The sequence below is a fragment of the Paramormyrops kingsleyae genome, chromosome 11, assembly GCF_048594095.1.
Source record: "Paramormyrops kingsleyae isolate MSU_618 chromosome 11, PKINGS_0.4, whole genome shotgun sequence".
NCBI lineage: Eukaryota > Metazoa > Chordata > Actinopteri > Osteoglossiformes > Mormyridae > Paramormyrops > Paramormyrops kingsleyae.
Genome location: NC_132807.1, coordinates 852,371 through 878,930, shown reverse-complemented (window position 1 = coordinate 878,930; position 26,560 = coordinate 852,371). Strand labels below are relative to the sequence as shown.

Sequence of the window (26,560 nt, the reverse complement as noted above, 5' to 3'; positions counted from 1 at the left end):
TAAATAATAAGAAAATGAAAAGCAAGATCACTGTTAGTGACAAAAGTGCAGGACTAAATGTGTTTCATTTAATATTTATTCATTTGGATATGTGTGAGAGTAAGCGTATGCATGGATGTTGTCTTCTGGTTTAGCTTTCTTAGCTTTATCAGTAATTCACATTATTTCATTTATCTGACAATTTGAAGCCCATGGACTCATTTTAAACGGATTTTGTAGTAGAGTATTTATCCAGTTATTGTCATGTTCTTATATATCTCTCTGTGTTCCATTTTGTCCCAGTTCATGAGTTTTTGGAGGACAAGTTCATCTCCATTCTGGTCGTGAACTTCGAGAGGAGCCCACTGACCATGGAGAACTTGCAGTCTCTGGCCCTCAGTGTCCCTTCATTTTATTGGCGGCTCACTGGGGAGGAGCTGGATCCCAGCCTATTGCACGTAGCACCTGCACGACTGCAAGTGGTACATCATGGTACAGAGACTGGTGTCCAGCATGGGGATGGAGAATCACCAGCTGAGGAGGATGACCATTACGGACAGGAGCTGCCATCATCCAGCTCTATAAGGGAGGCTTCCCCTGCAGCTCCAGCATCCACGACTGAGGATGCTAATGCGCTTCCTGAGGCTCTCCCCTTGGCCTGGGGTGAAGATGAGCCCTCATCTCCATCCTTATCTGTGCCTTCTGACACTCAACCTGGAAGTCAGATTGAGCCAGAACATGCTGAGCCCTCCAGCTCCACCTTCTGGATCCCTGTGGGCCCTAACAGCACGTGGCAGCAGCTTGAGATCGAAGGCCGCAACTACCTGCGGAAGCTGGATGAGCTCAGCATCTCCGATGGACTCTGGAGCATTACGGACTACGGTGATGATCACACCGTGGTCATGTCCGTGCATGACTCCGTGCATGTGAGCAGTTCTCTGCGAACATGGGGCGTGAGGCAGGAGGAGAGGCCTCCTCAGAGGCCCGCTGGCACCAGTCAGAGGAAGCGCAAGGCCGAGCCCGACGACACCAGCGGCTCAAGTTCTCCTCCACAGCACAAGAGGCCCATGCGCTTCTGACTTGATTCCATGTTTTTACGCTGTAAGTTACATTTTTATTTCAACATAATTAGAAGATCCCGCAGGAAAATATTAGTCAGTTACTTAATAAATGACCAAAAAGTAGTTGAATAGGACAGCTGGCCAACGTGTCTGTGTGCTTCCACTGACTGGCACCCTGACATATAATGATTTTTAACAACGAGGGGGAAAAATTCATACAGTAAATTAGTTAACAATAATTAGTAATCACCTATAGTTCTCATTTATCATAATGTAAAATTGAAAAACCTTTTCTGACTATTAATCTGCACAATTTAATAATTTAATTAATAGTACCTAATTTGTTTATCATTTTCTGCAATCACTGTGCTTTTAAGCAAGTTTTAAAACTAGCTGTGAAATTGTTGATGCTGTTGTTGATCTGAATGTTGCTGACAGAGCCTTAGGATACGTCTCTATACACATGAGTGAGGGGATGGATGCACTATTCTATGGAGGCCTCTGAAGAGAAAAAAATTATCCCAATTTTATATTGAGAGGGATGGTTAATTCCTTTTTAATGCAGACAACGTTAAAAGTCCCTGTTCTGCCGTTGATCTTTTGCATGCATGCTATCATGTATTAGTTTACTCTGTATTTTGATCACGTCAAACTAAAGAATTTTTGGTCGTATTTTTGTTCCTAATTTTGAAGTAATTGTAAAATAAAAATGTTGTTCTTTTCCGCCGCCATGCTTCGTCTTACTTGTGAAGGTTATACTTGCATTGAACTTGCTTTGTAGACAGTAAGATCCTGCCGGCATTAATTCTCCACTGTGTGGTAGTTTTGAGAAATTGCGCACGTTTCTTATCCCGTCAGAATCGGTAAAACTAACGCCATGCGAATGTGTCTTAGCGCAGAGTTTAAAATATTTACGGTTTCCGGTCAATGAAGGCAGTTTGAAATAAAACAAAAACGGTTAAACTTTCTGGATGCGCAAACTCTCGCTCTTGGCAAAATGGTGCAGATAGTTGAGATAAAGGACTGTTACTCGATGAGATTTCGAATCCATCACTCCTTAAACGTGGAGAACATGGATCCAGAAGGTATTAATGATTATAGTGATTAAATGATAATAAAGTTGTAGCTCCCGGTATGTGACAGACGAAATGAACGGCCAAGTCTGCATTGGCCTAATGCTTGTTAGTCTTGAGGTAAAGCTGATAAGTAACACCTTTGGTTTTCGAGGTAAAATAACCGACCTGTTGAAAAATTCAACTTTTATCTACAGAAACGAATGTATTTTGAACTGCAAACGGATACATTGGAAGCAGAGTTTTAAAATGAGAAAATGTAACGATGTGATAGGAAATGCCATTCGTTATACTCCCCTTCTGTCTCCCATTCTTGCTCATCTTGTTTAAATAATAAGAAAATGAAAAGCAAGATCACTGTTAGTGACAAAAGTGCAGGACTAAATGTGTTTCATTTAATATTTATTCATTTGGATATGTGTGAGAGTAAGCGTATGCATGGATGTTGTCTTCTGGTTTAGCTTTCTTAGCTTTATCGGTAATTCACATTATTTCATTTATCTGACAATCTGAAGCCCATGGACTCATTTTAAACTGATTTTGTAGTAGAGTATTTATCCAGTTATTGTCATGTTCTTATATATCTCTCTGTGTTCCATTTTGTCCCAGTTCATGAGTTTGTGGAGGACAAGTTCATCTCCATTCTGGTCGTGAACTTCGAGAGGAGCCCACTGACCATGGAGAACTTGCTGTCTCTGGCCCTCAGTGTCCCTTCATTTTATTGGCGGCTCACTGGGGAGGAGTTGGATCCCAGCCTATTGCACGTAGCAACTGCACGGCTGCAAGTGGTACATCATGGTACAGAGACTGGTGTCCAGCATGGGGATGGAGAATCACCAGCTGAGGAGGATGACCATTACGGACAGGAGCTGCCATCACCCAGCTCTAGAAGGGAGGCTTCCCCTGCAGCTCCAGCATCCACGACTGAGGATGCTAATGGGCTTCCTGAGGCTCTCCCCTTGGCCTGGGGTGAAGATGAGCCCTCATCTCCATCCTTATCTGTGGCTTCTGACACTCAACCTGGAAGTCAGATTGAGCCAGAACATGCTGAGCCCTCCAGCTCCACCTTCTGGATCCCTGTGGGCCCTAACAGCACGTGGCAGCAGCTTGAGATCGAAGGCCGCAACTACCTGCGGATGCTGGATGAGCTCAGCATCCCCGAGGGACTCTGGGGCATTACGGACTACGGTGATGATCACACCGTGCTCATGTCCGTGCATGTCTCCGTGCATGTGAGCAGTTCTCTGCGAACATGGGGCGTGAGGCAGGAGCAGAGGCCTCCTCAGAGGCCCGCTGGCACCAGTCAGAGGAAGCGCAAGGCCGAGCCCGACGACACCAGCGGCTCAAGTTCTCCTCCACCGCACAAGAGGCCCATGCGCTTCTGACTGGATTCCATGTTTTTACGCTGTAAGTTACATTTTTATTTCAACATAATTAGAAGATCCCGCAGGAAAATATTAGTCAGTTACTTAATAAATGACCAAAAAGTAGTTGAATAGGACAGCTGGCCAACGTGTCTGTGTGCTTCCACTGACTGGCACCCTGACATATAATGATTTTTAACAACGAGGGGGAAAAATTCATACAGTAAATTAGTTAACAATAATTAGTAATCACGTATAGTTCTCATTTATCATAATGTAAAATTCAATAACCTTTTCTGTCTATTAATCTGCACAATTTAATAATTTAATTAATATTACCTAATTTGTTTATCATTTTCTGCAATCACTGTGCGTTTAAGCAAGTTTTAAAACTAGCTGTGAAATTGTTGATGCTGTTGTTGATCTGAATGTTGCTGACAGAGCCTTAGGATACGTCTCTATACACATGAGTGAGGGGATGGATGCACTATTCTATGGAGGCCTCTGAAGAGAAAAAAATTATCCCAATTTTATATTGAGAGGGATGGTTAATTCCTTTTTAATGCAGACAACGTTAAAAGTCCCTGTTCTGCCGTTGATCTTTTGCATGCATGCTGTCATGTATTAGTTTACTCTGTATTTTGATCACATGTCAAACTAAAGAATTTTTGGTCGTATTTTTGTTCCTAATTTTGAAGTAATTGTAAAATAAAAATGTTGTTCTTTTCCGCCGCCATGCTTCGTCTTACTTGTGAAGGTTATACTTGCATTGAACTTGCTTTGTAGACAGTAAGATCCTGCCGGCATTAATTCTCCACTGTGTGGTAATTTTGAGAAATTGCGCACGTTTCTTATCCCGTCAGAATCGGTAAAACTAACGCCATGCGAATGTGTCTTAGCGCAGAGTTTAAAATATTTACGGTTTCCGGTCAATGAAGGCAGTTTGAAATAAAACAAAAACGGTTAAACTTTCTGGATGCGCAAACTCTCGCTCTTGGCAAAATGGTGCAGATAGTTGAGATAAAGGACTGTTACTCGATGAGATTTCGAATCCATCACTCCTTAAACGTGGAGAACATGGATCCAGAAGGTATTAATGATTATAGTGATTAAATGATAATAAAGTTGTAGCTCCCGGTATGTGACAGACGAAATGAACGGCCAAGTCTGCATTGGCCTAATGCTTGTTAGTTTTGAGGTAAAGCTGATAAGTAACACCTTTGGTTTTCGAGGTAAAATAACCGACCTGTTGAATAATTCAACTTTAATCTACAGAAACAAATGTATTTTGAACTGCAAACGGATACATTGGAAGCAGAGTTTTAAAATGAGAAAATGTAACGATGTGATAGGAAATGCCGTTCGTTATACTCCCCTTCTTTCTCCCATTCTTGCTCATCTTGTTTAAATAATAAGAAAATGAAAAGCAAGATCACTGTTAGTGACAAAAGTGCAGGACTAAATGTGTTTCATTTAATATTTATTCATTTGGATATGTGTGAGAGTAAGCGTATGCATGGATGTTGTCTTCTGGTTTAGCTTTCTTAGCTTTATCGGTAATTCACATTATTTCATTTATCTGACAATCTGAAGCCCATGGACTCATTTTAAACTGATTTTGTAGTAGAGTATTTATCCAGTTATTGTCATGTTCTTATATATCTCTCTGTGTTCCATTTTGTCCCAGTTCATGAGTTTGTGGAGGACAAGTTCATCTCCATTCTGGTCGTGAACTTCGAGAGGAGCCCACTGACCATGGAGAACTTGCAGTCTCTGGCCCTCAGTGTCCCTTCATTTTATTGGCGGCTCACTGGGGAGGAGTTGGATCCCAGCCTATTGCACGTAGCAACTGCACGGCTGCAAGTGGTACATCATGGTACAGAGACTGGCGTCCAGCATGGGGATGGAGAATCACCAGCTGAGGAGGATGACCATTACGGACAGGAGCTGCCATCACCCAGCTCTAGAAGGGAGGCTTCCCCTGCAGCTCCAGCATCCACGACTGAGGATGCTAATGGGCTTCCTGAGGCTCTCCCCTTGGCCTGGGGTGAAGATGAGCCCTCATCTCCATCCTTATCTGTGGCTTCTGACACTCAACCTGGAAGTCAGATTGAGCCAGAACATGCTGAGCCCTCCAGCTCCACCTTCTGGATCCCTGTGGGCCCTAACAGCACGTGGCAGCAGCTTGAGATCGAAGGCCGCAACTACCTGCGGAAGCTGGATGAGCTCAGCATCCCCGAGGGACTCTGGGGCATTACGGACTACGGTGATGACCACACCGTGCTCATGTCCGTGCATGTGAGCAGTTCTCTGCGAACATGGGGCGTGAGGCAGGAGGAGAGGCCTCCTCAGAGGCCCGCTGGCACCAGACAGAGGAAGCGCAAGGCCGAGCCCGACGACACCAGCGGCTCAAGTTCTCCTCCACCGCACAAGAGGCCCATGCGCTTCTGACTGGATTCCATGTTTTTACGCTGTAAGTTACATTTTTATTTCAACATAATTAGAAGATCCCGCAGGAAAATATTAGTCAGTTACTTAATAAATGACCAAAAAGTAGTTGAATAGGACAGCTGGCCAACGTGTCTGTGTGCTTCCACTGACTGGCACCCTGACATATAATGATTTTTAACAACGAGGGGGAAAAATTCATACAGTAAATTAGTTAACAATAATAAGTAATCACGTATAGTTCTCATTTATCATAATGTAAAATTCAATAACCTTTTCTGTCTATTAATCTGCACAATTTAATAATTTAATTAATATTACCTAATTTGTTTATCATTTTCTGCAATCACTGTGCGTTTAAGCAAGTTTTAAAACTAGCTGTGAAATTGTTGATGCTGTTGTTGATCTGAATGTTGCTGACAGAGCCTTAGGATACGTCTCTATACACATGAGTGAGGGGATGGATGCACTATTCTATGGAGGCCTCTGAAGAGAAAAAAATTATCCCAATTTTATATTGAGAGGGATGGTTAATTCCTTTTTAATGCAGACAACGTTAAAAGTCCCTGTTCTGCCGTTGATCTTTTGCATGCATGCTATCATGTATTAGTTTACTCTGCATTTTGATCACATGTCAAACTAAAGAATTTTTGGTCGTATTTTTGTTCCTAATTTTGAAGTAATTGTAAAATAAAAATGTTGTTCTTTTCCGCCGCCATGCTTCGTCTTACTTGTGAAGGTTATACTTGCATTGAACTTGCTTTGTAGACAGTAAGATCCTGCCGGCATTAATTCTCCACTGTGTGGTAATTTTGAGAAATTGCGCACGTTTCTTATCCCGTCAGAATCGGTAAAACTAACGCCATGCGAATGTGTCTTAGCGCAGAGTTTAAAATATTTACGGTTTCCGGTCAATGAAGGCAGTTTGAAATAAAACAAAAACGGTTAAACTTTCTGGATGCGCAAACTCTCGCTCTTGGCAAAACGGTGCAGATAGTTGAGATAAAGGACTGTTACTCGATGAGATTTCGAATCCATCACTCCTTAAACGTGGAGAACATGGATCCAGAAGGTATTAATGATTATAGTGATTAAATGATAATAAAGTTGTAGCTCCCGGTATGTGACAGACGAAATGAACGGCCAAGTCTGCATTGGCCTAATGCTTGTTAGTTTTGAGGTAAAGCTGATAAGTAACACCTTTGGTTTTCGAGGTAAAATAACCGACCTGTTGAATAATTCAACTTTTATCTACAGAAACAAATGTATTTTGAACTGCAAACGGATACATTGGAAGCAGAGTTTTAAAATGAGAAAATGTAACGATGTGATAGGAAATGCCATTCGTTATACTCCCCTTCTGTCTCCCATTCTTGCTCATCTTGTTTAAATAATAAGAAAATGAAAAGCAAGATCACTGTTAGTGACAAAAGTGCAGGACTAAATGTGTTTCATTTAATATTTATTCATTTGGATATGTGTGAGAGTAAGCGTATGCATGGATGTTGTCTTCTGGTTTAGCTTTCTTAGCTTTATCGGTAATTCACATTATTTCATTTATCTGACAATCTGAAGCCCATGGACTCATTTTAAACTGATTTTGTAGTAGAGTATTTATCCAGTTATTGTCATGTTCTTATATATCTCTCTGTGTTCCATTTTGTCCCAGTTCATGAGTTTGTGGAGGACAAGTTCATCTCCATTCTGGTCGTGAACTTCGAGAGGAGCCCACTGACCATGGAGAACTTGCAGTCTCTGGCCCTCAGTGTCCCTTCATTTTATTGGCGGCTCACTGGGGAGGAGTTGGATCCCAGCCTATTGCACGTAGCAACTGCACGGCTGCAAGTGGTACATCATGGTACAGAGACTGGTGTCCAGCATGGGGATGGAGAATCACCAGCTGAGGAGGATGACCATTACGGACGGGAGCTGCCATCACCCAGCTCTAGAAGGGAGGCTTCCCCTGCAGCTCCAGCATCCACGACTGAGGATGCTAATGGGCTTCCTGAGGCTCTCCCCTTGGCCTGGGGTGAAGATGAGCCCTCATCTCCATCCTTATCTGTGGCTTCTGACACTCAACCTGGAAGTCAGATTGAGCCAGAACATGCTGAGCCCTCCAGCTCCACCTTCTGGATCCCTGTGGGCCCTAACAGCACGTGGCAGCAGCTTGAGATCGAAGGCCGCAACTACCTATGGAAGCTGGATGAGCTCAGCATCCCCGAGGGACTCTGGGGCATTACGGACTACGGTGATGACCACACCGTGCTCATGTCCGTGCATGTCTCCGTGCATGTGAGCAGTTCTCTGCGAACATGGGGCGTGAGGCAGGAGGAGAGGCCTCCTCAGAGGCCCGCTGGCACCAGTCAGAGGAAGCGCAAGGCCGAGCCCGACGACACCAGCGGCTCAAGTTCTCCTCCACCGCACAAGAGGCCCATGCGCTTCTGACTGGATTCCATGTTTTTACGCTGTAAGTTACATTTTTATTTCAACATAATTAGAAGATCCCGCAGGAAAATATTAGTCAGTTACTTAATAAATGACCAAAAAGTAGTTGAATAGGACAGCTGGCCAACGTGTCTGTGTGCTTCCACTGACTGGCACCCTGACATATAATGATTTTTAACAACGAGGGGGAGAAATTCATACAGTAAATTAGTTAACAATAATTAGTAATCACGTATAGTTCTCATTTATCATAATGTAAAATTCAATAACCTTTTCTGACTATTAATCTGCACAATTTAATAATTTAATTAATATTACCTAATTTGTTTATCATTTTCTGCAATCACTGTGCGTTTAAGCAAGTTTTAAAACTAGCTGTGAAATTGTTGATGCTGTTGTTGATCTGAATGTTGCTGACAGAGCCTTAGGATACGTCTCTATACACATGAGTGAGGGGATGGATGCACTATTCTATGGAGGCCTCTGAAGAGAAAAAAAATTATCCCAATTTTATATTGAGAGGGATGGTTAATTCCTTTTTAATGCAGACAACGTTAAAAGTCCCTGTTCTGCCGTTGATCTTTTGCATGCATGCTATCATGTATTAGTTTACTCTGTATTTTGATCACATGTCAAACTAAAGAATTTTTGGTCGTATTTTTGTTCCTAATTTTGAAGTAATTGTAAAATAAAAATGTTGTTCTTTTCCGCCGCCATGCTTCGTCTTACTTGTGAAGGTTATACTTGCATTGAACTTGCTTTGTAGACAGTAAGATCCTGCCGGCATTAATTCTCCACTGTGTGGTAATTTTGAGAAATTGCGCACGTTTCTTATCCCGTCAGAATCGGTAAAACTAACGCCATGCGAATGTGTCTTAGCGCAGAGTTTAAAATATTTACGGTTTCCGGTCAATGAAGGCAGTTTGAAATAAAACAAAAACGGTTAAACTTTCTGGATGCGCAAACTCTCGCTCCTGGCAAAACGGTGCAGATAGTTGAGATAAAGGACTGTTACTCGATGAGATTTCGAATCCATCACTCCTTAAACGTGGAGAACATGGATCCAGAAGGTATTAATGATTATAGTGATTAAATGATAATAAAGTTGTAGCTCCCGGTATGTGACAGACGAAATGAACGGCCAAGTCTGCATTGGCCTAATGCTTGTTAGTTTTGAGGTAAAGCTGATAAGTAACACCTTTGGTTTTCGAGGTAAAATAACCGACCTGTTGAATAATTCAACTTTTATCTACAGAAACAAATGTATTTTGAACTGCAAACGGATACATTGGAAGCAGAGTTTTAAAATGAGAAAATGTAACGATGTGATAGGAAATGCCGTTCGTTATACTCCCCTTCTGTCTCCCATTCTTGCTCATCTTGTTTAAATAATAAGAAAATGAAAAGCAAGATCACTGTTAGTGACAAAAGTGCAGGACTATATGTGTTTCATTTAATATTTATTCATTTGGATATGTGTGAGAGTAAGCGTATGCATGGATGTTGTCTTCTGGTTTAGCCTTCTTAGCTTTATCGGTAATTCACATTATTTCATTTATCTGACAATCTGAAGCCCATGGACTCATTTTAAACTGATTTTGTAGTAGAGTATTTATCCAGTTATTGTCATGTTCTTATATATCTCTCTGTGTTCCATTTTGTCCCAGTTCATGAGTTTGTGGAGGACAAGTTCATCTCCATTCTGGTCGTGAACTTCGAGAGGAGCCCACTGACCATGGAGAACTTGCAGTCTCTGGCCCTCAGTGTCCCTTCATTTTATTGGCGGCTCACTGGGGAGGAGTTGGATCCCAGCCTATTGCACGTAGCAACTGCACGGCTGCAAGTGGTACATCATGGTACAGAGACTGGTGTCCAGCATGGGGATGGAGAATCACCAGCTGAGGAGGATGACCATTACGGACAGGAGCTGCCATCACCCAGCTCTAGAAGGGAGGCTTCCCCTGCAGCTCCAGCATCCACGACTGAGGATGCTAATGGGCTTCCTGAGGCTCTCCCCTTGGCCTGGGGTGAAGATGAGTTCTCATCTCCATCCTTATCTGTGGCTTCTGACACTCAACCTGGAAGTCAGATTGAGCCAGAACATGCTGAGCCCTCCAGCTCCACCTTCTGGATCCCTGTGGGCCCTAACAGCACGTGGCAGCAGCTTGAGATCGAAGGCCGCAACTACCTGCGGAAGCTGGATGAGCTCAGCATCCCCGAGGGACTCTGGGGCATTACGGACTACGGTGATGACCACACCGTGGTCATGTCCGTGCATGTCCCCATGCATGTGAGCAGTTCTCTGCGAACATGGGGCATGAGGCAGGAGGAGAGGCCTCCTCAGAGGCCCGCTGGCACCAATCAGAGGAAGCGCAAGGCCGAGCCCGACGACACCAGCGGCTCAAGTTCTCCTCCACCGCACAAGAGGCCCATGCGCTTCTGACTGGATTCCATGTTTTTACGCTGTAAGTTACATTTTTATTTCAACATAATTAGAAGATCCCGCAGGAAAATATTAGTCAGTTACTTAATAAATGACCAAAAAGTAGTTGCTGCAGTATATATTCCATAAATTTACTGCAGTTTTATGAGTCCTTATAAAGTAATAACTGTAAGCGTTCTTTAAGTATGAAAGAGTTTAGTACACCTGCAGCGGACGGGCACGTGTCCCCATAATTATAACTTTAGGTTACATTTCTGCATGACTTAGTATTCAGTAAGTACCTGGTAGTGTTGGGTGGTACTCACGTCTCGTATTTACCATTTATATCAGTCTTCAAAGTCTTTAGATAATTAAGGTTGGTCTTGGTTGTTTTCTTGCCTGGAGAAACAGACTTTTGATGCCATGACGCCACAGCAGCACAACAGCTGTCAGTACGGTGGAGGTAAGAGTTTGAAACGTTCATCAGCCTCTCAGCCACGCATCTCGCCTGGATACGGGATTCAGCTTTTATTCTTCTGTATTACTCCCTAAGTCCCTCACTCTGCACAATCTCTATACCGTTTGCTTTATAGGAGGGAGGAGCAGCACAAATGCAGCTGACAGACGTAAAGCCATGTGCTGGCAGCAGATGCTTCGCACCCCTTAATAGCGGATCTGTTGCTGGTAAGACTGTCTGTGCTGCCTGGCATCTCAGTAACCAGGTGAAACTCCCCAGGCAAGGTAAGGATCATATTGTGTTGAGTTTGTGAGTTTCCTGTGTGTAAAGACAGTTTTAGGGTCAGTATGGAGCCTGGCACAGGCATGAGCTGGGGAGACGTGACCAAAGACTCATTCACAGTCTGCACTGTTACTCTTGTGTGTCTTTTCATTCAAATCTCTTTCCCCACAGTGTCCATCATCTTGAGCAGCACCGGCTGTGATTTAGCATGAAGGATGCCTGTTCAGTTTTCCACCTGAACAAGTGCCCTCTGGACCCAGGTGTGCACTACATGAGCACTTTATGTTCCTGACTCCTTATCAGCGTTTACATTTACATTCTCAGCCAGTATTTAATCTGTAAAGTTCCACTCGGTGAGATTTATACAGACACGAATAAAGAGCACAGTCAAAGGATGTTTTTGCTTCTGCCTCATTTAACAGGCTATTCCCAATTTCCCTCTGGGTCTGTGTTTTCACCTCTTGAATGCTGGGATTTGTAGGCCCCGAGGTGCTGCCAGCGAGGGTGAGAGGGTTCAGAGATGGAGGAAGCCAGGGTGTTGCTGCAGTCCAGCAGTCAGAGCCACATTAACGCAGGTACACCCCCTCAGTATGTGTCTTGTATGCATATCAGATCTGGCTGAACATAGTCCTCCAAAGCTGTAGTGTAATCCTGGTCAACCTCTGGGGTTAGTTGCTCTGTTGGCCTGTGGAAAAATGGGTACTCTTAATGTATTCTGTGTGTTTTGCAGGAATATTTCCAGGCACTCTACACCAACCTGGCTCACCTGGACAATAAAATCTGTTATATGAGGCTGCTGCTTGTGGACTACAGCTGAGCCTTCAACAGAATCATTCCATGCTGGCTCACGGCTAAGCTCCTGAACTTGGGGTCAGCTCTTCACCATGTACTGTAACTGGATTCTGGACTTTCTCACCGGCAGACTCCCAACAAGTGTGCATTGGTGGGAAGAACTCTTCCTCCATCATCACCAACACGGGCAACCCCGCAGGGCAGTGTGCTGAGCCCCCTGCTCTACTCCATCTTCACCCACGACTGCATAACCAAGTTTCGCTCCAACTCCATCTTGAAGCTGCTGACGACACCACCGTCATTGGTCTGATCTGCAACGATGATGAGGAGGTCAGAGATCCTGAAGGATGCTGTCGAGATAACAACCTCACCGTCAACGTTAGCAAAACCAAGTAGCTGATCCTGGACTTTGACAAGCAGGTGACTCTCCAAAGTCCTAGCTACATCGCAGAGGATGGTGTGGAGCAGATCAACAGGGTCAAGTTCCTCGGGCACACAGCTTCCAAGACATCGTCTTCACACACTGTCTGACATGACACTAACATTTCCTCACACTGCCACTATTACCTCATGCTGTACCGTTGCTGTGTCTGTCTATGTTGTTTCCATTACTTTAATTTTATTTATATTGTTTTATCACTGGTGCTCTCTGTTTATACTGTTGACGTTAGGGCTGCCACTACCGACTATTGTTTTTTTTTGTTTTTTGTTTTTTTTCTCTCATCAGCAGCGAGTTACAGCAGCTCTGTCCTGTTTATTGTTTTGTTTGGCGTGTTTTAATGTTTATTTTTTTGCTTTTTGTTTTTCTCTCATTTTTTTAAAACCTTCATGGGGTGAGGGACCACGTGACGCTCAGTGGTGCATGGCGGCGTTTTAGTCTCGCTCCCCAAGTCCTACCGCCGGTTTCCCGTTTTTTTGAATGTCTATCAGGCACTTTTATTTTGGTTTACTTTGCTGAACTCATCCGCATAACTTTACTGCTATTATGGATCACTCTGGGCGCAGAACACCTCCTCAATCTTCGACCGCAAGTCCGGCGAAGAAAGCACAAAACCATGTGCGGGCATGTTGCGTCAGCGCTTGGCTGTTCTGGTTTGCAGGTTAAAAGAGTTTGTTAAGGAGCAGATCGAGTCTCTCCATACAAACCTGCCGTCCTCCTTCCAGAGGAATTTTACAGATCTGAGGGCTGATGTCGGCGATCTGAAGGTGGAGCAGCAAAAGCTCGGTAAATCTTTTGAGTAAATCTTTTGAGTAAATCTTTTGAGTTGTTTCAAGGCCAAGTCCAGAAACACGAAATTGAACTGGGGTTCAATTTCGAAGTTGGTCTCCTTCGTAATAAGCTTGCCGAGCAGGAGGATAGGGAGCGGAGAAATAATATCAGGATCGTCGGGGTTCCGGAAGACGTGGAGAAGGGCAACTTACTGCGGTTTTTGGATCTTCAGTGGACGAAGTGGTTTCCGGGTCTTGCCAACTTCAGTCCCGAAGTGATGAGGGCTCATCGGGTGTCTGCCGGCAGTGGCGATGGTTTGCGCCCGCGCCCCATTGTTCTGAATCTCCTACGCTACACCGAACGGCAGATTATACTGCAGGAGGCTCGGAGATCGCCGGTTCGTTTTGAGGGACGAAAAATCATTTTTTTCGCCGATTACAGCGCCCAAACGGCCCGAGCTCGCAAGGCTATGTCCCCCGTTCTGAAGAAGGCTCGGGAAGCTGGTGTTCCTGCTTTTCTGTTGTACCCGACTAAAGTTCGCCTTTCTTTTGCGGGTAACCAGTGGTTTTTTACCGACCCAGAAGAAGCTCTTCAGGCAATCGGCGCTTTCACCTCCACCGGGTCCTGGCCAATTTAATATGCCTATTCGGTCTGCTTTGTTGTTTGCCTGTTATAATATTGCGGTCACACTGTGCGTGTGGAGTATATAAATCGGGTGCTTTTCTGTTAACGATTTTGTGTCTGTTCTATAGTTGATTTTGCTTTGTAGTTTACGCCGGGGGTGGCCGGCGGGCTTGAGTATTCACGCATGCCTTATCCCCTGCGTGTCACGCGCTGGCTTTTGGCCCCGCGCTGTTCTGGGGGGATGGGGGGGAGGGGGGTGTTTTGTGGTTATTTTGCCTTGGGGTTCGCGCCCTTCGGCTCATTGGATGATGGTGTTCTGTCTTATGGGGTGTTAGGGGTTTGTATTACTGGAGCTTATTTGTTTATGGGTTGTCTGTTTTCACTAATTCCTTCTCTAACGATGTGCTACTCTATTGACGTCTCCCTCTTTGTCTCTCTCTCTCCAGTATTGTGCTGTGGATCTATGTCTTTTATAGCTGCTGATGGCTAACTTAGTTATGGCTACCTGGAACGTGAGGACGCTTTCGACCCCTCAGAAGCACTCTAGTGTCACAGACATTTTGTTTAGAAATAGGGTGGACATTGCTTTTTTGCAGGAGACACATTTGGAGTGCATTGGTGCATTTGGACCAAGCGCATGAGGCTCGTATCGCCAGGGTGCGGGCCGAACGCAATGGTTTACTTTTGCGTAAGGCTGAATTTCTTGTACATCGCACTAGGACACGGTATTACACTAGTGGAGCTAAGCCTGGTAAGTTGTTGGCGCTTAGGCTCCGCCAGTGTGACACTTTTCAAGTGTAAAATTCAAGGATGGAGCTGTAACCACCAACCCTTCTGAAATTAATGACCGTTTTCTTGATTTCTATAAGGATCTCTACTTATCCGACAGCCCTCCATCTCAGACAGCCCTGGACTCGCCTTTTTCCCTGGCTTCTCTCCCTATACTTGCTCAGCAGGATGCCTTACTACTGGAAGCCCCCATTACATTTTGTGAGCTCACTGAGGCCCTTAAGTCATTTTCTAAGAATAAAGCTCCTGGGATGGATGGTATTCAAGCTGAGGTGCTGCTCACCTTCTGGGCACAGTTAGCCTCCCCTCTGTTTCGTATGCTGTCCTCCGCCATACGCTCCTCTCAGCTCCACCCCGCTTTAAATTCTGTGATAATCTCTTTGCTTTTAAAACAGGGCAAAGACTCTGCTGATTGTTCCAGCTACCGTCCCCTATCTTTAATGAACTCTGATGTTAAGCTATTGGCTAAGGTGTTGGCTCGCCGCCTTCAGTTAATGATAGCTAAGATTGTACATCCCGATCAGACTGGTTTTATTTCAGCTCGCTACGCAGCCGACAATATGCGTCGTCTTCTGCATATTGTTAAAAATGATTATTCTCCCACTGCTCTTTTCTCATTGGATGCCGAGAAGGCCTTTGACAGGCTTAATTGGAGTTTCCTCTGGGAAATTTTTTTTTTGCCCCGCTTAAATTTCTTAAGTGCTATGCTTCCTTTGCCGCCCCCTCTACCACTTTTTGAAAGATGTCCGGTCGACAGTAAAGTCCTTTCTCTGGAATGCCCGCAAGCCTCGCATAAGGTACTCCTTTCTTACTCTTTCTAGAGATGATGGGGGTCTCGCTCTACCGGAATATGAATGGTACCACTGGTCCTTTGTTCTCCGTTCGGTCTGGCACTGGCTTCAGCCTCCCCCATCACCGCCTTCCTGGTTTCCAATAGAGGAGAATCTGGCGCGTCCGCATCAGCTGCAACATCTCCCTTTTCTCTCCCTGAAAGCTAAGGCAGCTAAACCTGTGCTAGGCTCAATTGTGTCTTATGCTGTGCAGATTTTCCATCGGGTCGAGAAGCGCACTGGCTCTGTCCCTGTCTGGCACTCAAATACACCAGTATTTCTTAATAGAGCGCTTAACATTGGTGGTCAGCCCATCACAAACTCCCGGTGGATCTCGTCCGGAATCCGTGTTTTGGGTGATCTATTTGATGACTCTGGCCTCCTCACGTTCCAGGCTCTCAGCTCTAAATTTCCTATCCCTCCTTCTTCCTTCTTTTTCTTTCTACAACTGCGATCTGTCTTCAGAACATGTGGGATTTCCTTCTCTGCTCCTTTGCCTATTCACCCCTTTTGCAAATTTGTGGCTTCCCTGTCCAAATCTAATAGACCAGTCTCCACGCTGGACATGTTTTTGCGTAATGCTGGTCAGGTTATTCCACCTGTTGCCCGTAAATGGGGTGATATCTCTTCTCCTTCTCCATTGTGCTGGCGCACCATTTTTAAAAATATTAAGCGGGCTTCTAGAAATCCCAATCACCAGCACGTTCAGTTTAGTTTTGTGCACAGGATGTACTGTACTCCACGATTGCGCTTCGCTATGGCTCTCGATCCTGATACCCTTTGTAAATTGTGCCCACTTAGAGCCCTTGGTATGTTCTGGGAATGTCCACCTGTGGCCGCTCTTTGGTATGCGGTCTCCTCCTTTCTTTCTGATCTGCTGGATGTGACTGTCCCTTGTTCTCCTCAATCTCTGTTACTCTTAGAGTTCTCTCTCCTTTCTTTTTCCCCTTCTCAGCAACAGACGATTTCTTGATCCTCTGTCGCTGCAAAGCTTCTGTTGGTCTCAAGGTGGAAAGACCCGAGTCGTTGCACTTTCATAGTCTGGAGGGCTTCCCTTTACAATCTGATCATGTTGGAGCTGTCTGCTGCTTGAATAAATGGTGCCTCAGACGTTACCATCAACAATTGGGAGCGTAATGCTTCACTTGTACTACAGTACATTGAGGAGAGCACATCACCTATTGTGTCTGGTTAATTTCTTATGTTCTTATGTTCTGGTACGGTTATGTAGATATGCTATATGGCAATATATTTGGTGTGTGTGTTGTGTATCTATGTGGATGTCTGGGGGTGTGCATGCATTTGCATTTATAGGTGTATGTGTTTTATTTATTATTGCTGTATGTATATTACTGTATATGTATATAGATGTATATTCTTTTGTTTCCTTTAATGTCTTGCTCCGGTGGGGGGGGGGGGGGGGTTTGGTTCTGGTGTTTTTTTTGTTTTGTATGTTGAACAGTTTTTGATGTGTCACTTTTTTGTGCATTGTAGTAAAACCCAATAAAAAATTGGTTGCAAAAAAAAAAACCAGAATGATCATTTAAAAAAAACAAAACCTTTATGAGGTTGTGCAAAGAGGGGTACGACTTTCATCACGTTTGCACTTCTCTACATCATTTTTGGCCAATTTTTTGAGTCTTAATGGCGGTGTCATCTGAGAACTTCTTTTTATAAAATGCATATTATGTTTAAAAAAATTCCAGCTTTACGGTTTCAGGACAGAACAGCCACTCTGTTATGATGAACATTACGGTATTTTGAGTGTTATTAGTTGTGGCGCCCCTTACTGTACACTGACTACGCCACCCCTTGCGATTCACTACCTACTGAGTGTGCCAGAGCAAGGGAACAATGCTCTAATAAGAAGTACAGATGCAGGTTTTACAGAAATATAAAAGTACAACCTTTAACAACAAATATTCTTGATTGGTCACCAATTAAATAGGTCACTACCTTGATGTTGGGGAAGGGACAGTAAACAGACAAAAAGGGGAAGATGAAAAAAGAAAACAAATCACCAAGACATTGGGACAGAGGCCTATTGAACCAAGGGCGGGTAGACACACTGGTGGGAAGCTAGGGTTTCTATACCACACGTGACTGTGCAAACCCACTTATCCTAATATACACTTCAATCCAATACCCTGCAACCCTCACAGTACTCAGGTACCTTAAGTGACCATTGAAAGTCTTGCAGTTCAGGACTCGGTAGGACCACAGCAGGGGCTGACCCTGACACACACTGAATAAAGCAACACTTAACTCCCAATTGGGTAGTATACAAAACAGTTTAAAACAGCCGGGGCAAACAATACATGCAACAGGTTACCCCAGACTGCAGTGTAATGTTCTGAAACAAACAATACAACATGGACACGGTAAAAATGCAAACAGGCCAATCATAATATCCTGACATGACAAAGACATGTACAGGATTAACAACACATACCTGTCCCAGTATTAGCAGGATACGCCAGAAGTTAAGCTTGGAGATACATCAGTCCCAGCATGGTCATAGCTACCAGCGTCCACGCTGATTACACGCCAACTCGGAAGTCTTAAGTAGTTCTAACAGCGCCTGCTGTTAAAACCGGAAACGGGTGGAGTCATATTTTCATCTTCATGACTCCCGCCGACTGTGGCAAGGAATATATACAATCACGGACTATAAGAATAAACACGCCGTTGCGTTGAGCACTTACGCTATGTTCGCCGACGAGCTGAACGCGTTCTTCGCACGGTTTGAGATAAACAGCTCTCACCGCGGAGACAACAACAGTCTGATCTCGGTGAGCGAGGACAGCAGCGCGGCTCTGGTTAGCCTGGCAGAGCGCGATGTGCGCCGGGCTCTGAAGCAGGTGAGCATCAGAAAAGCAGCGGGACCAGACGGGATTTCAGGACGAGTCCTGCGATGCTGCGCTGATCAGCTGACTGGTGTTTTCACTAAGATCTTCAATGAGTCCCTAGCTCTGTCTATTGTGCCAACGTGTTTTAAACGGTCCACCACAGTTCCCGTCCCGAAGCACAACAAGCCCTCCAGCCTGAATGACTACCGCCCGGTAGCCCTAACATCTCTGGCCATGAAGGTGTTTGAAAGGCTGGTAAAGAACTTAATCTGTTCATCCATCCCAAATTCCATAGACCCATTACAGTTCGCCTACCACCCAAACAGATCCACTGAGGCGTTACCTGCAAGATCGCTATTTTTCTTTATGCTGCAATTGTTTTCATTATTACTTTGTTTAACTTGACACATCACATCTTTAAAATCTCATCCTTGCATTAGAATATAGACCAGTTAATACTGATGGTATCTCATCCTGTGTCATATGTTTTAAAATGACTACACACTGAATATTGAACTGAAGCTTGACATAAAAAAATTAAATCGCAAATCAAATCGTAATCGCAATTTCTGTCAGAAAAATGGCGATTCGATATTTTCCCCAAATCGTGCAGCCCTAGTTGGCACCACGTCCTGGGTTATTCCCTGCTTTGTGCCCATAGCTTTCAGGATAGTCTCCAGACCCCCTGTGACCCTGCACAGGAAGTTGACCATCCCCGGCCAGCCCCCAGAGTTCTGTGGAAGTTAAAAACACTTTAGTCAAACAACAGACTAACCAAATCTCAGGCTGGAGTAAGCTTCAAAAAAGGAGCTGGTCATTACCTGAACAGAAGGGGAACATAAGAAGGAGACTAGAGCTCAGCTGACAACATATATCTCTCCCGTTCCTTGCTGATGATGGGAGGTCACTGAGACGAGGTGAGACAAGTAAATAGAAAGTCAGCTGGCTCCTGCTGACACCCAACAGTGTGACACAAAACGGGTGGCATTGCCGAAGACCTCACAGCTAAATATGGAAAGAGGAGAAATATTTTTAAAATGTAAATAAAATGTGGAGCACCTATAATAAAAGCACAGCTATTAGGTGCTAATGATCCAGTTCACACTCAAGATGCCTAAGTTTGATCAGGTCAATCCTGCGATGTAACATGGACAGGCAGGCGTAATGTACTCACTGTCTGCAGTATGAACAACATGGTCCCACACAGACAGGTGACCCCATAGAAGCGCCTCTCCAGGTTAACAAATACCTTCACTCAGATACTTATGCTCAAATGCTGTTCGCTGTCAGACTCTGCAACAAAGTCCTTGCAGCTGACCCCACACACATAGACTAACAAACACACACATCCAATACACCATGGTAGTTTCTATGTGCAATATTAGTTCTTGTCAATCCCTGTCACTCCATTGCGTGCCTGTCCATATAGATATATCCAGTGTTGTACATATATTTATATATCCACTCTGTACATAATATACATACACTCTATTTATACATACATATATTTATCTGTTTACATATACACACATATATATATAAATATTTTTCAATATACTCATCCAAATTTATGTTTCCAGATTGTTTGTATAGTGCACTTTTTATACTGTACTGTTGGTACAGTTTTTATTCTATTATTTTTAATTTTGCTACTCTTGTCTTGCACTGTCCACTTTTCTGCCGTGACGATGCAATTTTCCACTTGTGGGACTAATAAAGACAAATTTGCTGCGATCTCTGACATTTGGACATGCTTCACTAAGAACTGTGCTGAGAGTTTCACTCCAGGAGAACACATGACCATAGATGAACGGCTGTTCCCTACCAAGGTTCCTTGTCCATTCAAGCAGTATATCGTATCCAAGCCGGACAAATTTGGGATCAAGTTCTGGATGGCCGCAGATTTGGAGACCGAATATGTCTGCAATGCATCCCCTTACTTCGGAAAGGACCCCAGTCGTCAGAAGTGGGAGAGGCTGGCAGAGAACGTGGTCATGAATCTGATGGAGCCATTTTTGGATGATGAGAGAAATGTCACAACGGACAATTTCTTCACCTCACTGGCACTGTCACACAGACTGCTTCAGCGCAAAACAACGCTACTGGGCACGGTGAATAAAGTTCGGCATGAACTTCCTCCACTTGCAAAGGACACTGCACAGCGGGAGGAATTCTCCACGTCAGTGCTTTGCAAAGCCTAGCTAAGCTCAAAATAAATAAATCACAGGGCCCTGATGGCATCTTACCTATAGTAAGATACCCAGAACCAGAGCTACTGGCACAAAGAAGGATTGCTGGGATTGCTGCGAGGATTGCTGGGATTGCTGCGAGAGAGTGGTGTTGAGCTGCAGCGATTGTTTGGGATTGTTTGGGATTGTTTTTTGGAGTGTTTTGAGTGTTTGTGTGCTTTACCTGTTTACGTGGGTGGCTGTTTATTTCTATTTATTGTTCTTATTTCGGTCGGCGTGAGTGCTTGTCTGTCCTGTCTGTTAATTAACAGCGCGATTATTACTGACAGAGAGCTGCGGGTGTCGCGTGAGCGGCGTTTTTTTCTGTCCGCGTTTAAACTCCGTAACAAACACCCGCAGGGCGATTATAGCTAATAGTATCTAACGTCGGTATCACTACCCGGCGCCGGAAAAGGACAGTTGCTCCTGAGCTTTGCTCGGTCGCCAGTCGGGGCCGGGAGGACATTTTCCACTTTTTTCCCGCTCCGGCAGTAGCCTGCTGTGAGGGGGTTTTTGTGGTTTTTCGACCTCCCAAGAGCAACTTCGATTTCGCCTTGGTTTTAGTTCATACTTGGTTCAGGCAGAGGTTCTTCTGGTAAGTAGTAGTAAATTTATCAGGTTTAAAATTTTAAATAAAATAATAATTAAGTTCCATTTTAACACAAGTAATAACTTATTTTAGTGTACTCCGCACGTTACTGCATTTATTGTTACGCAAATTAATCTTTATAGTTAAATACACTATATAAATTTACTGGGCTGGGAGTACGGGGCCATAGTGAGTTAGTTAATTATGGGGCCGGCTCAGTGTTGCGTTTGCAAGATGTTTGCCCTTCTGGACGTTAGTGTCCAGTCGGACTTCATCTGCGAGCGATGTAAGCTAGTGGACTCACTCATGGTCAAGGTTTGCGACCAGCTGGGGTGGATCCAGTTGTCGTGGTGCATGTTGGCACCAACGACATAGGCAAGGGTAGAAGGGCTGTTCTGCAGGATAAATTTATAGAAGTCGCCAATAAGCTTAGAAGCAGAACGTCCATGGTGGTATTTTCTGAAATACTCCCCGTGCCACGCGCAAGTCAGGCTAAGTTAGCTGAGATAAGGAGATTAAATGCGTGGCTAAAAGGATGGTGTAGGAAAGAGGGGTTTAGGTTTATGGGGCACTGGAGGACCTTCTGGAACAGGTGGGACCTGTTCAAGCCGGATGGGTTGCATCTGAACCGGAGGGGAACCAGTGTACTGGGAAGGCGTATTTGTAGAGTAGTTGAGGAATGTTTAAACTAGGGACTGGGGGGGCAGGGAGGTTAGTTAAGTATGTAACTGGGGGGAAATGGAAAGCCCCAAAAAATTATATTATAAGTAGGCACTGTAATAGTCCTACCCTTTGTTGTCTGTATTTAAACGCCAGGAGTATTAGGAATAAAATTCATGATTTAGAGGCTCTTATCTCATCAGACTCTTATGATATTATAGCAATAACTGAAACGTGGTTGAGTGATAAGGATGGACAAGAATATAATATGGATGGTTACACATTGTTCCGTAAAGACCGTATAGGTAAGAAGGGAGGTGGTGTTGCAGTATATGTAAAGGAAAACTTGCAGGCAAGGGAGCTTACTGATATAAGTAAAAGTACGGAAGCTATATGGGTAAAATTAGATGCTACAAACTCAAATAGCCTAATTGTCGGTGTTTGTTACAGAGCACCCAATGTAGCTGCTGAGGAAAGCAGATTGTTATACAGTGATATTAGGATTATGAGCAATAAAAATGATGTGGTAGTTATGGGTGATTTTAATCTACCGGGGATGCAGTGGGACATTGTTGCTGGCTCTTCTGAAAATGAACTTGAGATGGTGGAATTAGTACAGGATTGTTTTTTTACTCAGTTTGTTAACACCCCTACCAGGGGAGATGCCATTCTTGATCTTGTTTTGTCTAATAACCAGGACAGGATTGGTAAATTAGACGTTTTAGAACCACTTGACAGTAGCGATCATAACATGGTTAAATTTGAGGTTAAGTTTAGTGCCCGAAGAGCAAAGTCCAAATCAAAAATATATAATGTTAGGAAGGCTAACTTCAATTGTATGAGATTAAAACTAGAAACTGTGAACTGGATGGAGTTAAATAACAAAACTGTTGAAGAGGCATGGGAATTTTTTAAAAGCACATTATTGCAAGTGCAAGAGGACTTCATACCTGTTTCCAGCAAGAATAAATCTAGGAAATTGCAACCTAGGTGGTTTAATAGGGAAATAAAGTATAAAGTAAGGAGGAAAAGGGCTTTGTTCCAGAGATGGAAAATAACTGATGATGACATAATAAAGCAAGAGTATCTAAATCTACAGGCTGAATTAAAAAATGACATTAGACGAGCTAAAAGGAATGTCGAAAGGAAGATCGCATTGGAGGCTAAGGATGACGTTAAAAGTTTCTTCCAGTATTTTAATTCTAAAAGAGCTCTAAAAGCTGGAATTACTAATCTGCAGGATAGTAAGGGTCTTATAATTGAAAACGACATTGACATAGTAAATGAGTTCAATGATAGTTTTGCACGGGTATTAACTGTTGAGGACACTAGTAACTTACCAGTTCTTATTACTAATCCAACATCGTTTATAACTAATATATATATAATTGAAGCTGATGTTTTGCAAAGCCTAGCTAAGCTCAAAATAAATAAATCACAGGGCCCTGATGGCATCTTACCTATAGTGTTAAAAGAGATGAGGGATATTATTTGCCGACCCTTAACATTACTGTTTCAAAAATCCTTATCTGAAGGTGTGGTACCTTCTGATTGGAAGCATGCCAACATAACGCCCATTTTCAAAAAAGGGGATAGAAGTAATTTGTCAAACTATAGGCCAATCAGTCTAACTTGTATAACTGGTAAAATTATGGAGGCTATAATCAAAGAGAAAATGGTAGATTACCTGGACTCAAATAACATTTTGAGGGATAGCCAGCATGGATTTAGGAGAGGTAGATCCTGTTTAACAAATCTGTTGGAGTTTTTTGAGGAAGCTACTCAGGAAGTTGATGATAAGAAGGCCTATGATGTCATCTACTTAGATTTCCAAAAGGCTTTTGATGTTGTCCCCCACAAGAGGCTCTTATTTAAACTCAAAGCAACAGGTATTTTAGGAACTGTAGCGACCTGGATTGATAACTGGTTAACGGATAAGAACATAAGAACATAAGAAATTTACAAACGAGAGGAGGCCATTCGGCCCATCAAGCTCGTTTGGGGAGAACTTAACTAATAACTCAGAGTTGTTAAAATCTTATCTAGCTCTGATTTAAAGGAACCCAGGGTTTTAGCTTCCACTACACTAGCAGGAAGACTATTCCATACTCTAACTACATGCTGTGTAAAGAAGTGCTTCCTCAAATTTGTTTTAAAATGTTCTCCCGCTAATTTCCATTTATGGCCACGAGTTCTAGTATTTAGACTAATATTGAAATAGTCATTTGGCTGAACAGCATCCAGACCCGTTAGAATCTATAGAAGTATAGAAGTAATCCAGCAAACTATAGGCCAATCAGTTTAACTAGCATTACTGGAAAAATAATGGAAGCTATAATTCAAGTGAAAATGGTAGATTACCTAGATGCAAATAACATTATAAAGGATAGCCAACATGGATTTAGGAGAGGTAGATCCTGCTTAACGAATCTACTTGAGTTCTTTGAGGAAGCTACAAGTGAAATTGATCACAAAAAGGCCTATGATGTGATTTACTTAGATTTCCAGAAGGCCTTTGATGTTGTCCCCCACAAACGGCTCTTGCTAAAGCTTAAAGCTGCAGGGATTTTAGGAACTGTGGCAGTTTGGATCAAAAACTGGCTAACTGACAGGAAGCAGCGAGTAGTTATTAGAGGCACAATGTCACAGTGGGCCTCCGTTCATAGTGGGGTACCGCAGGGTTCAATTTTAGGACCACTATTGTTCCTAATTTACATTAATGATATTGACACAAATACATACAGTAAATTGGTTAAATTTGCAGACGACACCAAGGTGGGCGGTGTAGCAGATACTGATCTAGCAGCAGAGAGGCTTCAAAGGGATCTGGATTTAATTAGCGAATGGGCTGATACTTGGCAGATGAAATTTAACACAGATAAATGTAAGGTAATCCATGCAGGGAGCAGAAATATAAAGTACAGATATTTTATGGGTTCCACTGAAATAAAGGTAGCTGATTACGAGAAAGATCTAGGTATGTATGTTGATGCTTCCATGTCCCACTCTCGCCAGTGTGGGGAAGCAATAAAAAAGGCCAATAGAATGTTGGGTTATATCTCTAGGTGTGTGGAGTATAAGTCAAGGGAGGTGATGTTACACTTATATAATTCCTTGGTAAGACCCCACCTAGAATACTGTGTGCAGGTTTGGTCACCATACCTCAAGAAGGACATTGCTGCTTTAGAAAAGGTGCAACGAAGAGCTACGAGAATGATTCCTGGTCTTAGAGGAATGTCTTATGAGGAGAGGTTAGCGGAACTGAATCTGTTTAGCCTTGAGCAAAGGAGACTAAGGGGGGATATGATTCAGGTCTATAAGATTCTAACGGGTCTGGATGCTGTTCAGCCAAATTACTATTTCAATATTAGTCTAAATACCAGAACTCGTGGCCATAAGTGGAAATTAGCGGGAGAACATTTTAAAACAAATTTGAGGAAGCACTTCTTTACACAGCGTGTAGTTAGAGTATGGAATAGTCTTCCTGCTAGTGTAGTGGAAGCTAAAACCATGGGTTCCTTTAAATCAGAGCTAGATAAGATTTTAACAACTCTGAGCTATTAGTTAAGTTCTCCCCAAATGAGCTTGATGGGCCGAATGGCCTCCTCTCGTTTGTAAATTTCTTATGTTCTTATGTTCATATGTGGGCAGTGTGGTGGCACAGCGGTTTCTGCTGCCGCCTCACAGTGAGAAGGTCCTGGGTTTGATCCCCGGGTTGAATGCCCGTTGAGGCTTTCTTTGTGGGTCTTGCATGCTCTCCCCGTGTTCGTGTGGGTTAGGGCTAGTTAAGTCTTTGTTCCAAAAGGTCCAGTTGAATTCTGTACATTTTTTGGAAGCTGTGCAGTTGTTACCTAAGGTTATTAAGGTTATTTGTCCCAAGTTGGAGACTAATTTGCTTACTGTATTTTTTCCATTTCAATAGGTAATGTGCTGAAATAATGAAAAAGCAAAATAAACTATCTTGCCACCTGATCTTTTTGTCTTTTTATGTGGTACATATAGATAACTGGTCCTTCCAAAACCAGACAAGGCTTGTTTAGTTATAGCTTAAAAACCTTCAAATTACAGGTTAAATTAAATGTTTTACAGGATATTTAACAACTTATTTTTACAGATAATCATTCAACCTTGAAAAATGTTATTAAACTTACTTAATGTGATAGAAAACTTACAAAACCTGTTGAAGTATGGCATAAATTTGTATTCCTATCAGTTAAAGTTACTGTATTTTAACAGATTTTAACCATCTTAAAATATTTTTCACCGTTAACAGGTTTTGTCTGGCAGACTTTTGACTTATTTTACAGATGTTTTTTACAGTGTGATAACACAGAGAGTTACCTAGAATAAAAGTCTGGACCTCTCAGTTTGGTGAGTAAAGAAAATCTCTTTTATTCCAGCAATTCCAACAAACGCTCCCGTCACACTCTGGCGCTCGGTACCAAGTACCCCGAGCAC

The 26,560-nt window shown here is 43.2% G+C and overlaps 2 protein-coding genes across 3 annotated transcripts; both read left to right on the top strand.

Moving 5' to 3' along the window:
• Positions 1 to 286: 286 nt before the first annotated feature.
• LOC140593371 (uncharacterized) lies at positions 287 to 3,514 on the top strand. Its single transcript, XM_072717772.1, has 2 exons — positions 287 to 1,080; positions 2,723 to 3,514. The coding sequence occupies exons 1-2, from the start codon at positions 1,068 to 1,070 to the stop codon at positions 3,496 to 3,498; spliced, it is 789 nt and encodes a 262-aa protein (XP_072573873.1). The 5' UTR covers positions 287 to 1,067; the 3' UTR covers positions 3,499 to 3,514.
• A 6,557-nt stretch (positions 3,515 to 10,071) lies between these two features.
• On the top strand, positions 10,072 to 11,783 carry LOC140593370 (uncharacterized). Of its 2 annotated transcripts, none has more exons than XM_072717770.1 (3): positions 10,072 to 10,835; positions 11,204 to 11,255; positions 11,386 to 11,783. In XM_072717770.1, the coding sequence occupies exon 1, from the start codon at positions 10,106 to 10,108 to the stop codon at positions 10,811 to 10,813; it is 708 nt and encodes a 235-aa protein (XP_072573871.1). In that variant the 5' UTR covers positions 10,072 to 10,105; the 3' UTR covers positions 10,814 to 10,835; positions 11,204 to 11,255; positions 11,386 to 11,783. The 2 variants fall into 2 exon arrangements, with proteins under 2 accessions (XP_072573871.1, XP_072573872.1); XM_072717771.1 differs by having other exon boundaries at positions 11,198 to 11,255.
• The last annotated feature ends 14,777 nt before the right edge of the window (positions 11,784 to 26,560 follow it).

What these genes read in the sequence shown, in the direction of transcription:
- LOC140593370 (XM_072717770.1), top strand. Translation starts at nt 10,106, where the DNA reads ATGGAGAACTTGCAGTCTCTGGCCCTCAGTGTCCCTTCATTTTATTGG.